This window comes from Ipomoea nil, unplaced genomic scaffold (genome assembly GCF_001879475.1).
Source record: "Ipomoea nil cultivar Tokyo-kokei standard unplaced genomic scaffold, Asagao_1.1 scaffold3087, whole genome shotgun sequence".
Taxonomy (NCBI): Eukaryota; Viridiplantae; Streptophyta; class Magnoliopsida; order Solanales; family Convolvulaceae; genus Ipomoea; species Ipomoea nil.
This window is the reverse complement of record NW_017619515.1, coordinates 3,543,286-3,561,614: the sequence shown is the minus strand read 5'-3', so window position 1 is coordinate 3,561,614 and position 18,329 is coordinate 3,543,286. Positions and strand designations below refer to the sequence as shown.

Genomic DNA, 18,329 nt, shown 5'->3' with positions numbered 1-18,329 from the left:
ATCATTTTAGCCGTCTGTACTGTTATGCACAAACCACAATTGCACAAATGACCAAATGCATTTCAAATGACGTACAACGTGCGCCGGCCTCAACATGTACTTCCATCCAACTAATTAACTTTTGATTTCTCAAACACTATATATGTACCCAACGAGGAAAAAATAAATTAAAATATGAAATAGACACCATGCATTTGTGTCCTACGTACGTTATTTAAAATTTTACTACATATATGTTATAAGTTAGTGATTTTTTTTTTTCTTTTTTAAAAGTTTAGTACTCCACAAACTCCTTTATGGAAAACATGCCTGGTCCCATAAAGTCAGTTTGTGCTGCGTACTTAAAGTTTGATATATATATATATATATATATATTTTTTTTGACCATTGTTTGATGAAAAGTCTAATTCATAACTTTTTAACCTGAAGCAAAATATGCATTTCACTTCTCGCCATCATTCTTTTGGCTTAATTATAACATGTAACATGTAATTTTTCTAATGCAGTTTACTTATTCTATGTGGTTTGTGAGTTATTAAACAAGACATGCAGTCTAGTGCACATTTTCAGTAGTGACGGTTGGATTCTATTGTTATAAAAAAAAATGCATTTCACTTATTAACCAAATAGTTTGTGTGATTCAAACAAGACATTTTAATTTGAAATAATAATACATTACAACATTCAGAGTATAAATGTTTGAATTTTTAGTATTCCACCACGGTGAGACATATCTGTTGTTTATTCTGTGAAGACATAATCCAAAATTAAAGTTGTTAACTAAAGTTGTATTAGCAATTGTTCATCTGATTAAAAATTAAAAGCTAGTGTCACTTAACCGCAAAGTTCAACGGTTGAATTGTTATGTTATAAATTTTTGTTTGGATGGTTCCTTTTGAAACCCAATCTTGTAATTCCCAGAAAGATGAGGGTGAAATATGAAACCAAAACTTTTGTGTCTGAAATTCCTCCACTTCTACTGTCCTGTGGCTCACCGCTCACCTTCTTCTTTCTATTTATACTGAAACCAAATCCCAACCAGGAATAAACCTCACACTTCTCACTCACACTCAAACTTTCTTCAATCATTTCTCGTCTCCTCTCTCTAATTTCTCTACCCACAAGGGCCTTTGCATCGGTAGCAATGACCCAAAATGGAGTTTTTGCAGAGATCATTGAAGGGGAGGTCTTCAAGTACTACTCGGAAGGAGAGTGGAGGAAATCTGTCTCGGGGAAGTCGGTGGCTATCATCAACCCAACTACAAGAAAGACTCAGTACAAAGTTCAAGGTTCAATCTTTTTCAGTTTGTAATGCAAAATTCAAGATTTTCTTGATTTACAGTTCATGTTGCACTCACTTATTTTGCCTTTCTGTTGAGAATTGGTAGCTTGAGGTTGATGTTTTTGAGGTTTTAGGATCACTATGAAGTTCATGATACTAGAATTTTGCTGAGGTTATCAGTTTAGGACATGATGGTCTTAGAATGGTAAATTGTTATGTTGCTTTTTCCAAAAGACTTCTGTGTTCTTTCCCCTTCCAGATGATCAAATTTTCTGTCCAGTATCCTTAAATATGTTTGCAAATAGACTCAAAGGTTTCTAGGTTAGTCCTTGCCCACAAAAGGCCAAATTCTCTCTTGCCCGATGGCCTTCACACGCCCGACAAATAGTGGAAGGGTAAATTATAGTGACTTAGTAACCCATTACGCGGGAGGGCCAGTGCAAGGAACCCACATTGGGTGTAACTCCCACAGTGCGTCTGCCAGAGCTTGATCTTGTGTCTTGTCCACAATCTACCATCCATGAATCAATTGAGTTGCCCGTGTTGGCTTTCCAAATTAGTCCTGATTCTACTCTTTTTGTGTGTGTTGTGGAGTTGGTCAATTCTTCAGGTCATGTAGTAACTCTGATGGAATATTCTTTTGTGTAGTGATATAAATTTAATGTGCCTATGTCATTGTAAAGTTCTTCAACTTTTTCATGAATATTTTAAAGATCAAAATATGATTTGTCTTCAACATGGTTTCTTTAATTAGCCTGCACACAAGAAGAGGTGAACAAGGTAATGGAAAATGCAAAAGCCGCGCAAAAATTGTGGGCAAAAACCCCACTTTGGAAGAGAGCAGAGCTCCTTCACAAGGCAGCCGCCATTCTGAAAGAACACAAAGCCCCGATTGCAGAGTGTTTAGTAAAGGAAATTGCAAAACCAGCTAAAGATGCTGTAACCGAGGTAACGACAATGAATGTTTGTAATTGACTAATTTCAATGTTTGCTGTGTTTGAAGGAAATGTTCATTGGTTTATTGCACTTGTCTACAATGTATATTGAGGCTCCTATAGCTAGGTGAAATTAGGTTTATCGTATGCCAATTGTTAACTTTTGAACCGAAGAAACAACCTCAAACCTTCTGATTTTATGTTGTGATTAGTGCATAAAGTTCGGTGATTGTTTCATTAACTGTGAGTTTGATTCACAAAGGTTGTAAGGTCTGGAGATTTGGTCTCTTACACTGCTGAAGAAGGTGTTCGCATTTTGGGGGAAGGAAAATTTTTGGTATCCGATAGTTTTCCTGGAAACGAGAGGACCAAGTACTGCCTTACTTCAAAGGTACCTTTCAACTATTCTTTGTGGAGCTTAGTTTTCTTCCATACTTAAATGCCAAATGTATATTGCTTTCTTCTATAGAAATTTCTCGACTGCTAAAGAGAAGAAGAGTAAGGTTAGTAAAATCGTGTGTTGATGTATTAATAAATTTACATCATGGTTACAGATTCCACTCGGTGTGGTTTTAGCCATTCCACCGTTTAACTATCCTGTCAATCTTGCTGTCTCCAAAATAGCACCCGCTCTGATTGCCGGGAACTCACTAGTTCTTAAACCTCCAACTCAGGTAATTCTTACCTCAATTGTTGAACTATAATGCACATGGGCCAAACCACACTAAAAGATTAAATCCAACCTATAACTCATGGCCTTATAAACTCATATATCCTCTATTATTTTATCAATGTGGGACTCTTAACAACTGCAATTAACATTCCGTTTTCCACTCTTTATTTTTTCTCCTAGTAGTAAGCCACGCAATTATGTTTTGATGCAGGGTGCTGTGGCTGCCCTCCATATGGTGCATTGCTTTCACCTGGCGGGTTTTCCCAAAGGCGTTATCAGCTGTATCACAGGAAAGGGTTCTGAAATTGGAGATTTCTTGACAATGCATCCCGGAGTGAACTGTATAAGGTAAAAGCCAATATTCTTTCTTACATGGTACTTCCTATTCGCGTGAATGTATGCCCCTATATATAATCGTGCACTCGTGTTTTCCCTCAGCTTCACTGGTGGGGACACTGGTATTGCAATCTCGAAAAAAGCGGGCATGGTCCCGCTACAGATGGAGCTTGGAGGAAAGGACGCCTGTATTGTGCTCGAGGATGCTGACATAGATTTGGCAGCAGCAAATGTTGTCAAAGGAGGATTCTCTTACAGGTGCAAGAATTTCTTGGATTACAATCGACAATTGATCATGAATAATGTTCTTAGCATCTATAAAAGCTGAATGTTTTAACCCAAATATGTTCTTTGACATCATCTTGTGACAGTGGTCAGAGGTGCACTGCGGTTAAGGTTGTCTTGGTGATGGAATCCGTTGCTGATACTCTCGTCGAGAAGGTGAAGGCGAAAGTGGCGAAACTAACGGTTGGGGCACCCGAGGATGACTGTGACATCACTCCCGTCGTTTCAGAATCATCAGCGAACTTCATCGAGGGGTTGGTCACAGATGCAAAAGAAAAAGGAGCCACTTTCTGCCAACCATACAAGAGGGAGGGCAACCTCATCTGGCCCTTGTTGCTAGACCATGTGAGGCCCGACATGAGGATCGCGTGGGAGGAGCCATTCGGGCCAGTTTTGCCCGTTATCAGGATCAATTCTGTCGAAGAAGGAATCCACCATTGCAACGCTAGCAATTTCGGCCTCCAAGTAAGAACACCCACCCTTCTGCAGTTCTAAAATAGTTAGCTTATCAGCTAATTTTGGCTTATTTGACCATTATTAGACAGCTATCAGCTAACAGCTAATTTACAAAACACATTTCTACAATCAGCTAATGTTATCAATTAGTCATACCCTCTAACTCAATCAGCTAACAGCTATCAGCAAACTGATATCTCGTACGTTTTGCTCAACTGCAGGGATGTGTCTTCACGAAAGACATCAACAAAGCCATACTGATCAGCGACGCCATGGAGACTGGAACCGTGCAGATAAACTCAGCACCAGCACGAGGACCCGATCATTTTCCTTTCCAGGTAAAGCATATACTACTAATAAAACCGAACAATTGCCCAAAACACGACGCTATTTATGCTTTCATAGTGACATAAAAAACGCATTTTTTTGTTCTTAACAGGGCATCAAGGACAGTGGAATTGGATCACAGGGCATTACAAACAGCATTAACATGATGACCAAAGTCAAGACTACTGTCATCAACCTGCCAACCCCATCTTATACTATGGGCTAACATTATGCAGTTAGCATCATGGCAATAAAAGTAGCTAATAATCTGTTCTGCATTTTAGATCAAGAAACAATTTGTTTTCCCTGATTTTTCACCACTTTGAACCTATAATATTGCAGTGTTGGAATGAGAATAAGTTAGGGTGTTCACTATCTAGTACCTTGTTTGTTTCCTTTGCAAAATGAGCTATTTTTTTTGTCAGACCAGACCCTAACTGGCGGAGGTACCTTTAAGCCCATACTTAGACTAAATCTCGTTCGCACCGGGCCAACCCAATTAAGGGCAGGCCCTAATTGGCGAAGGTACCTTTAAGCCCATACTTAGACTAAACCCCGTTCGCACCGGGTCAGTCCAATTAAAGGATTTTTTCGTACAAGAGGAGGTCCAAACTCTCAGGCTCTCTTAAGGAACAAGAGTGTACGGCCACTCACGCCGACCAAACTAGTTTGCAAAATTAGCTATTTATGTTCAATAATCCTCCTTCTTTTCAGTTCAAGATAATAGTGGGCTAATGATGGGCACAACTGCCCCTATATAGGCCTTTTGGCTCTCTCTTCTAAATGGGCTAGGGATTGGAATTGGATCCTATAAATGTGTGCTAATGGATTCTTGTTGGTTTGATATACAACATTCAATATTCTCACTACTATTTGATCTCAATTTGACCCGAATCATGTCTTTTGGCGCACAAATTATGGTGCATTACCCGAATAAAGCACCGAATTTGAGTTGATGAATGAAGCAACTAACATTGAGCACAACTACTACACTGCATTAGTAAGACCTCGTGCAATGAATTGGACCAAGACGGTGTACACACAGGATATGTAAACTGCACTAAAAATGCCACATGCGACGAGGACGACCAAGAGAATGTGCACTCCTGTTTTTGGGTAGGTAAATCCCACTCCAACCATATAAGGAGCAGTAAATTACACTAGGAAGACCTGTACAACGGGTTTGACTAAGAAAGCGTTGTCAAGAATCAAACTTATGACTTTTAAGTATAAAAATCATGCTCTACTCACTTGACCACCCCTTTTCGGACGTGAACCAAACATTATTGAATCTATTGGTATAGAGCCAGTAAATTTTTACAAATATGGTAGAATCCCATTCCCCAAGCATGCATTATGCATTAACTTTCCAATTTATATATAAAGACCAAATATGATCAAGGAGGAGTTTTAATTTAAAATTATAATACCATTTTTTTGGTTAAAAAGAGAATTGAAGTCTCTCTCTTCTTGATTATATTCTTTTTTTTTTTGAAGTATCTCCCACCAAACATTCCAAATGAATTGTTTATTCCACACACTACCTACTTGGCTACTTGCTCCCATTCAAGGCTTAATGTCTACTTGCATCCATCTCAGCACTTAATTTTCATTTCCACAACCTACAACCAATATCAACATTCCAAAAAGTAGTAATATAACAAATATTTATTTCCATACAACTTGTAGATTAGATAATCTATGATTAATGGAAAATTTTGCAGAGACTATTCAAATGTATGCTATGAATTAAGCCCGTATTTTGAGCCTAGCGAGTAAAGGACCACAAAAAGGTAAATCAACTTAGGTTGCTGCGCTATAACTGAACGACTTGTAACTTAGATATTCTAATTATGTAAACTTGGATACTTACATTATATCATACTTTTAAATCAATTTAATTCATATGTTTATATTTTATTCACTTTTAATTTATCTATAATTTTAGAATTGAAAAATTTAATAGTAAAAATCAAAGTTATGTTACTAACTTAAATCGCAAATAATGCTATTGTGTTGGTTGACATAACATTAAATTATCAAAATCTAGTTATGTGGTAATCCTATGTAATCTTTTCATTAAGTAAAATAATGAATCAAAACTCATGCAAGGGGCGTGAATGAGATGCCGCGTGTCTGTTTCATCTTAATAAGAAAGTAACACCTTAGATGTCGTTGTTTGGCTCACAGAATGTTATATTACCTTAGGGAATGTTAGAATGTTGGAATGTAAAATTACTGAAAATGTTAGATTCATGTGTTTGATAAAAATTGAGGTTTGTAATATAAACCTGGTTGGTTGATGGGTGATTGTTTATGTTATAATGATTATTTTACCTTAATACCCTCAAATTACAAATCACCTTGCAAACATGGAAAGATGCAAAACTACTACAATATAATGTTCTTTCTTTTACAAATTTATGTTTTCCCTTATATCTAGTCCTCTTTTATTAAAAAAAAAAAGGTTTAGAATTTATGAAAATTTCATAGTAAAATTAAACTTTCACCTTTCTATGGGACACATAATGGGTTGAATAAAGCAAGTAAAAACTTAATAGAACAAGATAATGTCGTGTGTGGAAGTTAAAAATCCAAGGGCAATGAATGTAAAATGGCATACCTAAGGTTGATAAGAGAATCACATTCCCTCATAAACATGGAAAAATATGATGTGGAGGCTACATTTGATTCTAAGGGAAAGTTATATAACTCTAACCAAACGTAGGAATGTTATATAATAACCAATCCAATATAACTTTAGTTATCCTAAATAACTCGAACCAAACGCCCCCTTAGTACTTTGCCACTCTTGAGATCCTATTTGACATGAACAACTAACATTAGTCTGATCTATGATCTTAGTTTATTAGTCGAACGTTGACTTGAGTATAAGATTAGGGTTTTGAACCCAGTAAGGTGCGACCGATACTCAATTAGATTAATCATACATGCTTATAAGTTGTGTACCAAATCATATATATAGCTCAATTCATAGTTTTATAACCAAATTCTATCCTTAAATAAGGTACAATCCATACTTTTTTTTTTTTTTTTTTTTTTTGAATAGGGTACAATCGATATTTAGTTGGATTAATCATATCCCGATTAATTCTCTAGCAATCCGGCCTATACATATATATAGTGCAATTCATAGTTTTGATACTAGCTAGCTGCTAAAATAGTCTAGGAATTATATAATGGGGTTGGGGTGAGGTGTAAAGACTAAAGAGAGTGCCATAACTGGTAAAAAATAATAGCTTAGGGATTTGATAGATAGGTACAAGATAAGGACATATACCTACATCTTTGCAAGTAGCTAATTACATTATATATATCTTTGGTATTATATAATTATATTTCTAGTTTGGTCCAACGAGTAGCTAGGTATGTACTTTTAGTTATTGATAAGTCTTCTACACCTTTGATTTGTCAAATGAAAGGAATATTAACTCTGTGACCCATATTTGCCACAATCAAACATGTGACCTCAAATCATGTCTTGGTTGATGGAACTTTGCAGTTTTGTTAGGTTCTTTGTACCACATTAATGGTCAATAAATTCTGTATGTCTAAAATAAAAAAATAGAAAATACATTTACTTGTACATTTTAAAAATTTAAAAAGAGTAGGAATAAAGAAAAAAAAAAAAAACCAAAAGAATAAGGTAAATTGAGATTGTTTTAATAGTATATATTAATCTTATCTTGATGAATAAAGTTACAAGAGTAACGTGTGGAAGTTGCTAGCTTATTGGCTTTTTCAGTTTGAGCCAACAATGAATAATCTAGGTTGATTTACTTCATTGTGGTGCTTTATCGGTTAGGGTAAAAAGACAGACTTCACCTAGAGTTCATATACAGATGATAATTATAAGTGTTTTTTTTTTTTTTTTTTTTTTTTTTTTTTGGGTAAATCAAAGGTAAAGGCCCTGTTTGGTAAATGGCGGTTAGTTGTTAGCTGATTTGGTTAATTAGAGGGTATAACTAGTTGATAATATTAGCTGATTGTAGAAATGTGTTTGGTAAATTAGTTGTTTGATATAATTTCTTTTCTCAAAAAATCTAATTGAAAAAATTGTTTTGAGTAGCTTTTTGAATTTTAGCATTTTGAAGTTATAAAAAACTAATTAACCTAACACTTGTATTGATTTTTTAACCAAATCAAACAGTTAATAATGGTCAAATAAGCCAAAATTAACCTATAAACTAATTATTTTATCAAACAGGACCAAAGCAATAATGCAACAAGCAGCTGAGTGACACATAAAAAAGATATGATACCTTAGTAATTAAGTTATCATATGTGCACATATATATAATAATAATCACAAATACTATTTTCGATGTTTCGTTTAAAACTCTTAATTAATTAAACAAAAAAATATAATTAAAAAGGAAAAAAAAAAAAAAAAAAAAAAGCAAAAGGAATTCGTGTTTAGTCATGTATGTCTGTATTGAAGTGGGCTTAGATTGTTAGCTAGGTAGTCAACTTTCTGTGAAATGTCATGTTTGGAATATCCTTATTATGATGATATAGATAGGTCATGATGATTTGGTTCTTGTACCACAACCAAACAAAGATTAAATGAAAGAGATTGAGATACATGCATGTGAGAGATAGTTTATGATTTTTGGTTGTATATTTAATTAAATTATTTTTGTTGTGTTTATTTGTTTATAATATTTAATAGGTTTAATTTAAATATTTACAATACATTTATTATGCAATTATTCATAGTTAAATGACTGACTTGAATTGAAAAGACATTAAACATAAAATCGATATTACGTTTTAGTTATCAAATTATTTATTCGATCAACTCGGTTGAGATTATACAATCTATTAAATATATATCTTGACCTAACAATTTATGGTGCATTTCAAGACAAGATATAACAGGTAAAGTGCTATCTAGGTAGGCATCTAGGATTTATTCTATGAATTGAAGCCATGGCACCAATAATGAATGATAGTTAATTGTCATCAGATCATGGAATAATATATATATATATATATATATATATATATATATATATATATATATATATATATATTCTTTGCCCATCTTTATAATAATTAAAAAAATCTAATAATTCGGGATTGAGTTCGAAATAAATGATCGAATGAATGAAGCATTATTTTAGAAAGTCAGGAATTTAATTTTTATCAATACTCTCTTGGTCAAATCGTCACGGAGGGTCTTGTTAATTTTAATTGTTTATACAAGAGGGTGTTGGCAATAATCTTGTGACCTTCAAGTACGAGAATTAGTTAGAGCACAAATATTTTAGGATCAATAATGCTCTTTTATAAACAAATTAAAATTAACACTACTAAATAATTTTTTTAAAAAAATAGTTGGCTATGATCTTGAATGAAATCAAACCATATCTAGAAAATGTTTAGATCACATGTAAACAAAAAATAATAAACTCGGATATGTTTGGATTTTGTATCAAATACGTACCAATTAAGTACATCTCAACTCAAAATTATATGATTTTAGTATCTCAAACGCAAATCATTTAATATACTATTAATTAATTTTTTTTTTTTGAATGCTACTAGCTCTATTACATTGTAGTATCTGTTCATATACTTTCTCAACCTACTGAAACACAAAGAGCTAATAACGCCTCCACTGAGGCTCGAACTTACAACCTTCCAAATGGAAGTCCAACCCGGGTACCATTGGACCACATAGTCCTGGTATATTATTAATTAATTATTTAAACAACTTGCCAAAGACTTTGTGACCAAACGGCATAATTGTGGTTCTCTCACATGTGAGGTCACAAGTTTGAACTCTAGTGTGGGAGCCTTGAAAGGGGCGCAAATTATGTCGTGCAACCGTGGTGCACACGATTGCAAAAATGGCGTCGTTTTGATTAAAAACGACGCGTTCGACTTTAAAAAAAATCAGTTTCGATTGCTGTTAACGGCGTTATGTTGTGCATAATTTGAAATATATATCCAGAATGAATGAACTATATAGTTCAAATTATGCACAACATAACGCCATTAACAGCAATAGAAACTGTTTTTTTTTTTTTTTTTAAGTCAGACGTCAAAACGACGTCGTTTTTGCAACCGTGTGCACCATGCATAACGCTCCTAAAAGGGATGGTCAAATCAATTGAGTTCATCGTACAAGGGGTGGGAGCATATATGGTTGTGTCCTGCATGCGACCTTTCCATGAGAGACATACGCACGCAATCCCATACGGGATTGTTGCTATGCACGGCTCAACCCCCGTGCATGCGGAGAGTATCAAGTTTTTTGTTGCCATATAAGAGGGACTTGGGGAGAGAAAAAAAATGAGGAGAAAAAGGTATTAATATACGCTTAATACTAGCGCGCACGCACCAGAATAAGTAATTTTTATTTTTTATTTTCAGCGTGAAGCCCACAAAAAATTGTATTATTGTAATTTTTTCTTCTTTCCTCTCTTCAATCTCTCTCTCCTCCCATTGTGCAAAAACTCTCCAAAAGAGATGCTCTTAGATCCAATGCCACATCCTTTTTTGAATAGGTAATTGTATGAGATCCAACGAAGTTGTAGCAGCTTGCTTGTATAAAAACTGGTTAGTTGATGGTGTTGGGAATTGGATTATTTAATGAAAGAGAATTGTTCTTGTGTCGGAGTTCCAGCAAACACAAATATTTTAGTCCCATACATCATAGTTGAAATTCCTAATTCATTATCTTATTAATTGCTAATGCGATCCCTTCTGCCTTTGACTAATCATCATCTTGTAGTATGTACATTTTAGTTTTTTTTTTTTTTTTTTCAAGTATAAAATTACCAAAGAATTCCACACCAACATCATATCTATAAACAGTTGGCCGGATGCATGTACTTATAGCACATTGGAAAAAAATAGCGACATTATATTGCATATATGTTTTAGAATAAAATTTTATATTGTTGACCTCAACACTTTGAAACAATTGATAAATAAATTACTATTACAATTATAAAGTTAGAGGTTTAACTTTGATATTTTTGCATTGTGTCAAACTTTGTGAATGCCATGTTGTATAAAAAAGTTTTATAACATTGAATAGTAACAATGTTAATTACCACAAACAAATAATAATAATAATAATAATAATAATAATAATAATAATAATAATAATAATAATAATAATAATAAGGTGATAATTTTGTAAATTTGAAAGTAAAATTATTGTTCCATTTACATGTATAGTATGTTTATAACTTAGCGTAATTGACTTTGAGGTTATTTATTTATTTTTTTTTTTTAACACTCATGATTCTTTACAAGATAATATTCGTTCTATATTTTCTCAATGACCACAATCGGGATTCAATCTTATGACCACTTATTTGAAATGGTAATAGATCCGTCATCACACTACATAATAGTTGTGACTTTGAGGCTATTTATTTGACATGCTTAATGAGGAAATGCGATATTATGGATTTATTATGGCCCCGAAAGACTTAACCAAGTAGGTAGAGTATGATTCTCTACAAAAAGTCACGAGTTCAATTATTCCCGGCCAACACCTTCTCGATTGAGCCCGTCGATAGGGTCTTTCGGGTGAGGTTTACATCTCCTATGTAGTTTGTGGACTACATGCAGGAGCGAGATTACCTAGTGTACACACTTGAGTAGTGACTGGAGTTTCCATCTTCATAAAAAATACAATATTGTTCTTTTAATCAATTAATTAATTTATTTTTTGCATTTTTATATATGTAAGAGTGGTAGCCTTGTCTCATAATATATATATTTATATATATCCAACTAATATATATATATATATATATATATATATATATATATATATATATATATATAATACAATATATGGTTTTAATGTACGAACTGCTCTACCTAATAAAATCATCAATATGTGTTCAAATAATTAATTTGAAGATATCGGAATATTCCAAACATGTGAACGGTGATTGAGAGATCTAGAATTATAAAAAAGCTTATTTGATTATATTATGATTCATTCATTAATGACTTGATCGTACTAATTATTATGCCCAAAAAAAAAAATACAATCGCCTTGAAATTGGTGTCCGAGTAACAGGAGAATGATTTTCATATGATAATGTTATGAATTTGATTCTTGCCGTCTAACACATTTTAATCAAATTCATCCCACATAATTTTCATAATGTAGTTTGCAGGGTTCACCCAATGCATATATAACTTCACGGTCTCACATAGTAATTGATACTGCTAATTATACGCAAGCAATATAAAATACCCGAGACCGTTGATAGCAAATAAAGGACTTTATTGATCACGGTAAAGGCCCTAAGTACAATCTACTTGGTTGCTCTGAGTACCGACTGAGTGCGGTCGGGATTCTCTAACAACAACCTATCGATCGTCCAAAAGTCCTTTACACTGTAGCTACTGTGGGTATTTATAGCCGCTATGCCGGGGACAGGATTCCAGCCGTTCGGCATGTCCTCCACGTAGCCACCACGTGTCATCCTCCCGGGTGCCCTGCCTGTCGATGTAGAGAGCCGCCACGTGTCCTTCGTCAACTCTCTCGCCAAAGGGCTACCGCTCGGTGGTTGACATCGTCGTTCGGGCAACTCCCGGTCGGACCCCGACCGGGTTCTTCACAAGGAGCCCGACCTGTTTACCTGCAAAGACAAAGAGAAAAGGACAAAGGCTTCTCGGTCGTGGTGAAGCTATGTCGGTCGGGATATTCCCTACCAAGAGCCCCCCAGCCCGGGCCTTTTTGATCGTCCGGGAAAAAATGGGCCGGGATGAAGAAGCCCAACCGTCGGCCACTAAACTGACCGGCCAGCTGTCATTCCCCTCCTCGCCACGTGTCGGCCACTGCCGGCCTCTGCGACTGCAACCGTCACCTCGGAGTCAGCGCTGGTCGTGTCACGCAAGTGGATGATTTTCTCGCCCAAACGCCCTCCTATAAATAGGCCCCTGAGGCCTTCATTTAAACTTTCCTCAATCTTCTGAAGCAATCGGTACCCTCAGAGAGTCCCGAGCATCAGTTCATCGAACCAGTCGAGCAAAGCCAAGCTTCAAGTTCTCTCCCTCGAGCAAAGTACCAGCAATCGGTAAGCTCTTGATCCCTCAGCTTTTTACTTTGTTTTTAGCTTTGCGTAGGAATAGGATAGGACTAACTTTGAGCTAACCTCCCGACCCTGTACTAACCCCGACCGACCTTTAGGTAGAAAACATGTCGGATTCGGATAGCCAGAACGCCTCGATCGCAGACTACGACGACGCAATCGAGCACAGCAGCGAGGAGGTGGACATCATGTCCTACTCCCCAGAGGTCGAACAACGACCACAGCCCATTCCCGACCGAGCCCCCGAGCCAGCAAGGTCATCAGGTTCGTCAGGGACCTCGGGGTCGAGCTCCAGTGGGTCGGGGAGCGAGGCAACGTCCACGGGCGGACGAAGCCTCCCGGACGAAGGCGTTAGGGAAACGCCTACGAGGGTAATAGGGGATTACCCTCGAGCCGAGCCTGAGGGCGGAGACCGGGCCGACGAAGCCGAAGCGGATGAAGAGGACCCGACCGGGCCGGCGCCACCGGGCGGGGACGGGTTTGAGTTCCTCAACAGCGAGAGCGTTGAAGGCCAGAAGAGCTTGCTGACAAAAGGAGAAGCAAGCAAAATTGCGGCAACTCTTGCTGGTCGGGTCGAGTTCGATACCAGCAGACAGCTCGGAAATATCATCGAGCGGCACCAAGGGAAATGGATCGGGCTGCATTACGATTCGCTAATGGCCCCGATCACATTCCCCTTTTCCAGCCTCCTTACAGCATTCTTGGGCTACTACCAAGTTATGCCCGGGCAGATTTGCCCGAACGCGCATCGGATTATCGCATGCTTTCCCCAGATCTGCAATCGGCACAACGTATCCTGTACGATGGAGCTCTTCAACTTTGTCTACCATGTGAAGGTGCTAGCGGCCGCGTATGGGGGTGGATTTCTGATGATACAATCCCGAGCGGATAGATGCTCGATCGAAGGGCTGCCCGGGAACAACCGGGGGTGGAAGAACCGGATCTTCTCAGTGAAGTATGATCCGTGGATCCTCCCGGTCGAGAGGGTCTGGAGCCAGCGTTTCCGGAAACAAGTCATCCCAAGCGAGACCCAGGTCCTTATAGACGCCGTCTCTAAAATCTCGGGCGAAATCTACGAGTATTGAATCTTCAAGACGCCCGAGTCCCTCGAAGCGGCTGACTTGCCCGAGCCTGTATATAATATACCCGATAAATACAAGCCCGAGCCCCGGGGCGTCACGATCGCAAAGATGCCCGCCCGGGGCAAACGAAAGGGCAAAGGTGCGACGTTAGCCCTTTTCACCGATCTCAGAAGCTCGGCTGGGCCTTTAGCTCGACCTAACCTATTTTGTTTTGTTTTGCAGGAATGGCTGGTTTCGGAGATGAGGATGTCCCGGTGCGCCCGGTGGCCAAGATTTCCCTTGGCAAAAAGAAAGGCCAAGCCAAGCCGGCCGGGGAAAAGGAGATCCCGGTTGCCCGACCCATTGGGGCGTCGACCATCACCACGACCGAAGGCTTCGTGGTGGACGCCTCAGAGGTCCTGGTCTCCCGAGTGGCGGTCGGGAAGGGGAAAGAGAAGGTGGCAGAGAAGACCACCTCAGAGACCGGGGCCTTGAAGCGGCGCCGGGAACAACACAGCCCGACCCCGTCGGGCGGGGGCAGCAGAGGCGGATCTTCGATCCTTGCTCGGATCGGGAACGCCGGGTCGGCCAAGGAGGACTTCTCCAAGCTGACCCCGAGCCAGGTAGCCGAGAAGATCGGCTACGACTTGGCTGAGGTAAGCACATTTTCCTTCTTCTGAACTTTCTCGTAGTACTGCTGTCCGGCTAACGCGGTCGTTCATATATGCAGATCTCCCGAGCGGCCCAGTTTCTTCAACAACGGGCCCTTCAGGCCAACGAAGCTGAGGCCTTGAAGAAGGTCGCCAACCGGCGGTTACAGGAGATCCGGGATCTGGAGGCTCAGCTAAAGAAGGTCAAAGCTGAGCGGGACCTCTCCGAGCAGGTCGCCCAACAGGCGATCGGGGAGGCAGCCGAGCTCAAGGCTCGCCAGAACGACCCGGATAAGCTCGCCCAGCATCTTTCCCAAGACACCAAATCGGGCGCTCGCTTTCTCCAGTCCGTTCGAGGCACAGAGGTCGGGGAGAAGCTGATATGGACGTTTGGCCGGTGGGCTTACAAAACCGGTCAGCGGAAAATGCGTGATCAGACCAAGAAGATCATGGAGCAAGCCCTTGAAGGGGATGATCTTCAGTTGGTCTTGACCACCCTCCCCGACGAAGTAGCCGACCCGGGGCCAGCACCTTTTGACCCAAAGGATCGGGCCGCGGCGAGTGGGGCTGAAGCCGGCCCAAGCGGGGAGGAAGCGCCGAGGAAGGGCGATGCCGAGGCGAAGAAGTAGAGTAATTTTTAATTCTGCTTCTTTTGAAAGTGACATCAATCGGGAGCCCGGTCCCGAATTTGTACCGGGCACTCCTTTGAATCAATGAAATTCATCTTTTGTTAAACTTGCATCGCTCGTCCCTCTTTCTGTATCTTTATTTTTGTTCATGCACAGGCCGACCCTTAATGCTCGACCTCATGGCCTTTTGGCCCGGTCCTGCATTACTCGACCTGCTCGACGCTCGAGATTTCGACGTCCAACTGGCCAACCTGATCGGGTTTACCCGATCTTTAGGCCTTGACGAAATATCTCCAACTGGCCAACTGGCCAAGCCTCTACGTCCGGGATATCTCCGAACAACGGACTTAAGTCAACGTCATATTGGCCAACCCGATCAGGTTTACCCGATCTTCAGGCCTTGACGAAATTTTGAAAAACAGGTAAGCCCTCGATAGCCGAGTTTTCCCGAGCGATGGGCCTACGGACACTCCCTTATCCCAGCCCCCACACTATTGTGCTCTCATGGCACGAGTGAGTGCAATAGTGGACAAGAGGTGAACAGATCGGGGAATTATGCTGTGTGCTCCTGGCTTCCCCGATCAGTGGCGTGACTCGCATGTCCGCCGATGTGGAGCGCATCTGACCGGTCGATAAATTCGCCCGGTCGGTGTAGCTTGAAGATAAATTGATCTGCGTGCACCGAAGGTAAAGAAAATGACCGACCGGGCCACCGCATGCAAGCGGTCAAGCAATCACCGATCGTATATACATTAAAACCTTCCCGCTCGCAGGCGGTTAATATCTACAAACATAGGAACTTAACTACAAACGACGACCGGGACCTACACACAGGTCAAGCCCCCTCTTCGTCCAAAGATTAAAAAAAAAACATGCTTAATGCCTAAACATAACGAGGTGCTCGGAATTCCAAGTCCCCTCGATTACCCGACCGGTTGTCGTCTCCAGTCGGTATGTACCCGGCCGTATGATCGCGCTGATGATGTACGGCCCTTCCCAGTTTTGAGCTAGCTTTCCGCCCTCTAAAGGTTGACTGGCCTCCCTTCGTCGTAGAACATAATCTCCAACCTGAAAATAACGAGGGTTGACCCGAACGTCTTTAGAACTCTTAACACGTTTCTGATATTCGGCCATGCGCCGAGCGGCTAACTCTCTTTTTTCTTCGACCGCATCGAGGTCTACGGCCATCGCATGCTCATTCTCCTCCGCATTGTAGGTTCTCTCTCGATCAGTCGGGATCCAAGCCTCGATCGGGAGTCGGGCTTCAGCTCCATAAACCAGGGCGAAAGGGGTCTCCAAAGTAGCTTCCCTCGGGGTCGTCCGATAAGTCCATAAGACATATGGCAACTCATCGGCCCAACTACGACCTGCCGAATGCAGCTTCTTTTTTAGACCTTCCAAAATCGTCCGGTTTGCATTTTCCACTTGACCGTTTCCCTGCGGGTAAGCCACCGACGATCGGATGTGAGTCGTCCCGATCGTGGCCAAAAAGTTCTGGAAGTACTGGCTTACGAACTGGCGGCCATTGTCACTGATGAGATGTACGGGCACGCCAAAGCGGGAAACCACATTTCGCCAGAGAAAACGAGCACATTGCTGAGAGGTGATCGTGGCTAGGGGCTCGGCTTCTATCCACTTGGAGAAATAATCAATGGCGACAATCACGAACCTTCTCCGACCAGAGAGCTGAGGGAAAGGGCCCAAGATATCCACCCCGCACCTAGCGAAAGGAATTGCGGTCGTGACTGGTTGATAGAAGGTTGCCGGTCGTCCAGGCATCCGGGCGTACAGTTGGCACGTCTCACATTCCCGAGCTAACTTTTCACAGTCTAGCTGGAGGGACGGCCAATAGTACCCGATCAGCATGATACGACGGGCAAGCGATCGGCCTCCTTGATGCGAGGAGCAAATTCCCGAGTGGAGTTCTTTCATGACTAAATCGGCCTCAAATGCGGTCAAGCAACGCATGAGAGGGCCTCCATATGATCGCCTGTAGAGACGGCCGTTCAAGACTTGGAACCTCGGGGCTCTCAGTCTGGCTTTTCGAGCACGCTGAGGGTCATCGGGAAGTCGACCGTGCTCGAGGAACTCCTTCAGATCAGTGATCCAATTGTCTTCTACCGGTTGGATTGGATTGACCGGTAGACGATGGATGCTGTGTCTCGGGATCACTAAAATCCGAGCTATCTTCGACATGTATTCCGGGGCGTCTTGAGCCAATTTAGATAAGATATCTGCGTCGGCATTATCCAATCGGGGTATGTGTCGGACGGTATACCCTCGGAATTGAGCGAGCTTCTCCATGGCAAGATCTCGGTAAAGCTGCAGACGCTCTCCATTGACTTCATAATCCCCGAGAACTTGCCCGACCACGAGCGCGGAATCTGTCTGAACTCGGATGTACTCAGCCCCCAAGTCCCGAGCGCACTGTAAGCCATTAACAAATGCTTCGTACTCGGCTTCGTTATTGGTCGGGTGGAACTGGTACATTAGAGCAAAATAGACTTTGAATCCTTCCGGGCTCGTGACCACCACTCCTCCTCCTGCTCCCTTCTTGCTACTTGACCCATCAGTAGCCAACGACCACCACTCGGCCTCGG

At 40.4% G+C, this 18,329-nt stretch overlaps 1 protein-coding gene across 1 annotated transcript; it reads left to right on the top strand.

Annotated features, from left to right (window-relative positions):
* Window positions 1-1,144: 1,144 nt before the first annotated feature.
* On the top strand, window positions 1,145-4,676 carry LOC109166369 (NADP-dependent glyceraldehyde-3-phosphate dehydrogenase). The gene is made up of 9 exons (XM_019315343.1): window positions 1,145-1,289; window positions 2,037-2,230; window positions 2,480-2,608; window positions 2,772-2,891; window positions 3,102-3,238; window positions 3,329-3,484; window positions 3,598-3,976; window positions 4,189-4,305; window positions 4,407-4,676. Exons 1-9 carry the CDS (start codon window positions 1,145-1,147, stop codon window positions 4,518-4,520), a joined length of 1,491 nt encoding a protein of 496 aa, XP_019170888.1. The 3' UTR covers window positions 4,521-4,676.
* Window positions 4,677-18,329: the final 13,653 nt, after the last annotated feature.